The following is a 6,766-nucleotide window of genomic DNA, read 5'->3' as shown; positions in this document are numbered from 1 at the left end:
GAGATTCAACAGTCTGTTCCATATTTCTATGTGGCTGGATCTATTTTGTTCATCAGTTTATTTTGTTCATTAAATTCCACATATGAGTGAGGTCATGTGATACTTGTCTTTCTCTGACTGGCTTACTTCACTTACCATAATACTCTCCAAGTCCCTCCATACTATTGAGAAATATTTAAGACCTGAAATTGTATTTTGCAGCAGATCAGTAGATCACATCTTCCTAATGACAGGATCTCAAAGTTGTCCCTTATTAAGGTGTGTGTTTGGGAAGGCAGAAAGGGGAAGTGTTGCAGGGAGGAGAAGGGAGAGATTATTTCTCTTAAAAGCAAAGCCACGCCCTTGCAGATCTTCATATCAGGTGTTACAGTCCCTAGATTCCTACCACCTGATTCTATGAGTCAAGCCTGCTGCTTTGCAAAGATTTTCCATAGCACTTATCACATTTTATCACAATGAAAAGTATGTGTGTGCACATACACACGTGTGTATGTGTGTGCTTCCGTGTGTCTGTCTCTACCATTGTACTACAATTAAATATACAATTATATATTTACTCTTCAAAACAAAGAACAAGTTTTAATGATTGTTGTCTTCAAGAAGCTTTGCATCAGACATGGAATTCTACAAGTGTTCAGCAATTGTTTGTGTGACAAAATTGCCAACAGGCCAGTGACTTGCATCAGTTTCTTCTCTATTACTCTATCTGCTACTGCCTTGTCCCCTTCCCAACTATTATTTCCATGTATTACAACCACTCAGATCCCCTACCCTAAATCTGAGTTTTACCCTCTTGCAAGATTTTTTAGATAAAACTCATAAATTCGTGATTGTGAGGAAAACAATGTCAGTTTTCACGAATTTATTTTTTTTAATATATAACCTCTAGGTCAAGTAAGTTCGCTAGTTTACTGACCTCAGGCTTGTAATGCTCTTATGGAAAGCAAGAATTATTTCCTGGGAGGGTTGGGGTCCTTCTATTGCTGTATAACATGTTATCTCAAACCCTAGCAACTTAAAACATTTATTATCTCATGGGTTCTATGGCTCAGGCATCCAGACATGACTTACCTGGGTCCCCGGACTCCAGGTCCCTCACGGGCTGCAGTTGAGGTATCGGCTGGGCTTGTCATCATCCCAAGGCTCTGCTAGGGGAGGAAACACTTCCAACATCATGCACATGGCTGTTGTCAAGCTTCTGTTTTCTATGGGTTGTTGTGCTGAGGGCCTCTGTTACTCACTGACCCTGCCAGATGCTATGCTCAGTTTACTGTCATGTAGGTCTCTCCACATAGCAGTTCAAAACTTCACCGGAACAAGCAAGAGCCAGGGAAGTGCAAGCGAGAGGAAAGCCAGTCTTTTGTGACCTAACCTCAGAAGTGACATCCCCCCAGGCCCTATCCATTCATTAGACCTGAGTGCTTAGGTCCTGTCCCCACTCAAAGATGGGGGTTACACACTGGTGTGGTGTGACTACCCGGAAGACAAACTCATTCCATCTGATATGGCCTGTCCCATGTGGTAAACTCTTTATCAGTACTCTGGTTTCTCTCCTCAACTCCTTCATAACAACATTTTCAGCCTAGACCACAGCATTTATTGAACAGGCACACTTTAAAATAATAATTTTTTTCTCATTACTCTATTTAGCACATATATTATTCTCCAAAACTTTAATTCCTTTAATCTTCAAATGCAAATTGATTAAGCACCTACTCTATGCATCTGAAATTGTACTAGTTATTGGAATTTCCAAAATGAATAAGAACTCAGAAACAAGTTTTTAACCTTCACCAAGTTTTATGTATAATTTTAATTAGCTTCATTTTACAGTGGAAATGCCCGCTTAAAACTTAATCTTGTAACAATATTTTTATAGAAAAATAATTAGTCTTTTGTATAATGTATACTTCAAGAATTATGCTATCAGGTTAGTTATGTGTTTGGGTTTTAGAACTTGGCAGGATAAATACCCATTTGAAAATGCATTATTGCTCCTAATTTTGTTGTGCATATTAATGTTCTGTTTATATCATTAAACTGGCTGCACTGATTTAAATTTCTGTTTATAATAATGTGTGAACCCAGACATTTATAGTAGGAATATTAAAATGAACTAGACCATTAAAATGAAATAGTCCATAACAATTTCAATTCTCTCAATCTCCTTCTCTCTCTCCTAATACTATTGATTGATTTCATATTAATTTTCTTTTTTAAAAATATATTTTTATTGATTTCAGAGAGGAAGGGAAAGGGAGAGAGAGAGAGAAACATCAATAATGAGAGAGAATCATTGATTGGCTGCCTTCTGCACGACCCCTACTAGAGAGTGAGCTCACAACCTGGGCAAGTGTCCTGACCAGGAATCAAATTGTGACCTCTTGGTTCATAGGTCGACACTCAATCACTGAGCCGTGCCAACTGGGCTCATATTAGATTTCATAAAACTTAAAGTTGTATTCCCTTTGAAAATTGCTTTTCTTCTTTACTCTAAAATGTATCATAACTTAATTGTAAAACCACTAAACACATAGCTATAGTATGGAAAACAATTATTTTAAGACAGACCAAAATAATACATGTGATTTCTAGATATCTATCTACTGGAGTGTATATCACATTGAAACAAATGCAGCTTGTTTAACCAAGAGTCATATGAGCTGGTTCTCCCAATCCTTCTGCCTCTGTCACAATAGAAATAGCAGAAGGTCAAAAGCAAAGAAGGTAAGATGTGATAGATCAGTAGCATGAGGTAATAATGATAGTTTAATGATAAGTGAGTGTAACATGAGCAGATAGAAAAGAAAGAGTAGCTACTCTGAGAATTATATAGAGCTAGCCATATAGTTGTCATTTGGTTATTTTTTAAATGAGTTCTACACATATATACAAAAATATTGAAAGTTAATAAATAATTGCATTGTTCAAAAGCTTAGAAATGCTTAACTACTTACCTTTGTGTAGGTGGTAGGTAAAATTAACTTGTGTCACAGGAGCACCAACCAATATGAAATGTTTGTTCTGTTAGCATCTGACTCTCAACCTGGAAGCCTAGGGGTTACACTTACCCCTGAGGGGCAAGGAGACGGTTTACCAGGGTTCAGTAAATAAAAGATTTTCTAGAGCAGTGGTTCTCAACCTTTCTAATGCCACGACCCTTTAATACAGTTCCTCATGTTGTGGTGACCCCCAACCATAAAATTATTTTCGTTGCCACTTCATAACTGTAATTTTGCTACTGTTATGAATCGTAATGTAAATATCTGTGTTTTCCAATGGTCTTAGGTGACCCTGCTAGTGGTTCTCACAGGTTGTAAACCACTAGCAGGGTCGCCTAAGACCATCGGAAAACAGAGATATTTACATTACAATTCATAACAGTAGCAAAATTACAGTTATGAAGTGGCAATGAAAATAATTTTATGGTTGGGGGTCACCACAACATGAGGAACTGTGTTAAAAGGTCATGGCATTAGAAAGGTTGAGAACCACTGCTCTAGAGTGTCCTTGAAATTAGAGAGAAAAAGTAAAACCTAGATTTCAGGCATAAGAGAAAATCTTTTCAAATGAATTTTTTTGTTTCAACTACCTACTTTAAGGGGTTCCATTTTCACTCTTCAATAGATGTTGTCTATTTCTTATATGCTTCTTCACTCTTAGTTCATCTACTTCTGAAGTAGTACCCGGTGTCGGCCAACCATCTTCGTAACAAGATTCATGGACAAGTCCTGGATTTACTGGAAACATTTGATCAGTTACTTCTCCTGATAGAGGAAAATAGAGCTCACTAGCAGCTTTCACACTTTTCAAAGCACCAAACTCATCTTGTTTGTTCAATTTCATCCCAATTCCAGACAGACTACAGTAATCAACATCTCTAAAAGCTTCCTGTGCAAAGTTGCTGGTTCCTACTGCTCCAATACCGTTTTCTGTTGTTACCCATTCATGTTTCTCTGCAAATTTATGGACAGAAAGCAGATTGGGCCTGGTGTGCAGCATCCTGACAGTGCCCGCCCTCAGGCCCCAGGGCCAGGGTGAGCAAGGGTGCTGGGTCATCAAGGCAGTGCAAGCTGCAGGCCCCAGCCTGCGCTCTCCCCACCGCTCACAGTGCCGTGTCATGGGGTCATGGCACAGCTCCTCTGCCATCCCAGCTGGTGGGGGCCCTCAAGTGAATTTATTCTGATGAAATCAGTTTATCTCCCTTGCTCCAGAGTAGACAAAATTGCTACTTTGTGGGGAGGATGGCGGGGTGGCAATTTTGATAGTTACAGTTGGATAGATGAAACTCGAATCCAGCGACTAGAGGCCAGGGGTGGTGCTAAACATCCTCCAGTGCACAGGACAGCCCCCACAACAAAAGTGACCTGGCCTCAAGTGTGAACGGTGCCAAGGTTGAGAAGCCCCGAGATAGGCCTAAAGTGGACACTGAGAGAAGGGATGGAGGAAGGCAGAGTAGAGAATGTGGTGCTTATGTCCCCTCCTCCAATGCCAGTCAGGGAAGGAGGAGGAACAAAGGAGCTCCTTATACAATCAGGGAAAATGTAAGTACAGAAGAGACTGATGTCCTGTTTTTGCAACTGCAGCACAAGAAAGAAAGCCCCCAAATATGCGGGGGGGGGGGGGATGGAAGGGGGGGAAGATCGTGACATCTAGGCATGAGCGCGGTACTCAGATAACCCCCGTAGCTTCTCACAGGTCTGAGCATGGCATGGGGGTGTAAGTTTCCCAAAGTCCCAGAGGAAACTGCAGAGGCTGGCAGAGTAATCCAAGAAATAACTTCAAGAAAAAAGGGGGGTCACCTCAAATGGGTGCACATGCACTGCCCTTGGGGCTCTCCGCGGAAGCTGAATAAGCACAAAGGACAGCACCTGGCTCCCTCCAAGATGCATAGACATCAGTACTTGGACTAGCCTAGGCCAGCTCTGGAGTCTAACAGGACAGGCTGTGATTACTACCATGGTGCTGTTCAACTAAGACCTGAAACGCGCCCGTCCTTCCCTCACCACCACCACACACTCTGTGCTGAACACTGCCCCTGGGAACTAGCATGCAGGGCCCACATCCCGTGATGTTAAAAGTAAAAGAGGAGAGAAAAATGGGAGAAGACTCTTAAGAGAAACAATGACATGGCGATGAGCCTTTGAGCACCACTGAAGTTCCCCTGAAGTGGCTAAGCTCTTCTTAAGTGGCCTGAAAAATTGTGCAATAGGCCTGAACTTACCGAAAAGCATATACGGTAACTCGTCTGAAAGAGGCTCAAAAATGAGTCAACAAAAATTCCATTTTTACACCTCTGTTATATGGACTGCTGTAATTGTGAAATATCATACCTGTTACAATACCTCTAGTGCTTTTTATTTCTTGACATTGAATAGTAAACTGTGAGAGACATGACCTTCAATATAACTGATCATTACCTTCCCTTCACTTTACTGTTTCATTTCTAGAAGCTGTATTCCTTAATGATATGAGGACGTCTGCCAGTGGTTTATATATTGTCATCCACATCCCTTTTCATCTCATTAATCCTTACTCGTTCTATTTTGTCAACTTAGACATCACTTCCACCTAGAAACTTTCTCTGACCACTCCAGATTTGGTTAAAAGTCCCTGAAATACATTTCTTTTTTTTTTCTTCACACATACAACTTCCAGTTTAATATCTAAAATTGGTTCTACATTTGTGAAGTAATAACAATGTTGATAATGCAACTTTTATGAGCATTTACAATTATTGTCTTTTTTTTTTTAATCTTTATTGTTGAAAGTATTACAGATGTCCCCTTTGTTTGTTTGTGGTTTTTTCCCCACTGACACCCTCCACCCCATACCTGCCCCTCTCAGGCCTTCACCACTCTATTGTCTGTGTCCATGGGACATGATATCACTCACGTGTGGAATCTAATGAACAAAATACATTTCCTTGTTCTCTTTTTTAAAAATAAATTTATTGGGGTGACATTGGTTAATAAAATTATGTAGGTTTCAAGTGTATAATTTTATAATACACTAGAGGCCAAGTCTATTATATATAGGGGGCCTTCAGCCTGGCCTGTGCCCTCTCGCAGTCGGAGACCCCTCGGGGGATGTCCACCTGCCGGCTTAGGCCCGGGGGAGTGGGCCTAAGCCAGCAGGTGGGCATCCAAAGGGGTCCTTAGTGCTGCTGCCACCACCACTGTGCTCCCCAGCTGTGAGCCCAGCTTCTGGCTAAGTGGCGCTTCCCCTGTGGGAGTGCACTGACAACCAGGGGGAAGCTCCTGCATTGAGCGTCTGACCCCTGGTGGTCAGTGCGCATCATAGCGACCAGTTGTTCTGCCATTCGGTTGATTTGCATTTTAGCCTTTTATTATATAGGATCATTTGTATATTGCATTGTGTGCCCACCATCCAAAGTCAAATCTTCTACCCTCACCAAATATTTGACCTTCTTTTCCCTTCACTATCTCCCACCCCCACTTCTCTCTGATAAATGCCATACTGTTGTCTGTGTCTATGAGCATTTGTTGGTTTGTCTTATTTGTTTATTTGTTGCTTTCAGGTTTATATCCCACATATGAGTGGAATCATATGGTCCTTGACTTTTTCTGTCTGACTTATCTATTCTCAAGATTCATCAGTGTTGACATACATGGTCGAATTTATTTCTTCTTACAACTGTAGAATATTCCATTGTATATATGTACAACATTTGAAATGCATTTTCATAGCACTTAAAAACTTTTTTGTAATTATTTATTAAATCATTCTTGTCTCTATTGTTTCT

General features: G+C 40.7%; 1 protein-coding gene across 1 annotated transcript; it reads right to left on the bottom strand.

Moving 5' to 3' along the window:
• Nucleotides 1-3,597: 3,597 nt before the first annotated feature.
• On the bottom strand, nt 3,598-4,149 carry LOC114232186 (glycine cleavage system H protein, mitochondrial-like). The gene has a single exon (XM_028148196.2). The coding sequence runs from the start codon at nt 4,147-4,149 to the stop codon at nt 3,598-3,600; it is 552 nt and encodes a 183-aa protein (XP_028003997.2).
• Between the last annotated feature and the right edge of the window lie 2,617 nt (nt 4,150-6,766).

Source organism: Eptesicus fuscus, chromosome 11 (assembly GCF_027574615.1).
Source record: "Eptesicus fuscus isolate TK198812 chromosome 11, DD_ASM_mEF_20220401, whole genome shotgun sequence".
Lineage (NCBI taxonomy): Eukaryota > Metazoa > Chordata > Mammalia > Chiroptera > Vespertilionidae > Eptesicus > Eptesicus fuscus.
This window is presented reverse-complemented; position numbering and strand designations above follow the sequence as displayed.

Coding starts and splice junctions, on each gene's coding strand:
- LOC114232186 (XM_028148196.2), bottom strand. CDS start 4,149: ATGGCAGAGGAGCTGTGCCATGACCCCATGACACGGCACTGTGAGCGG.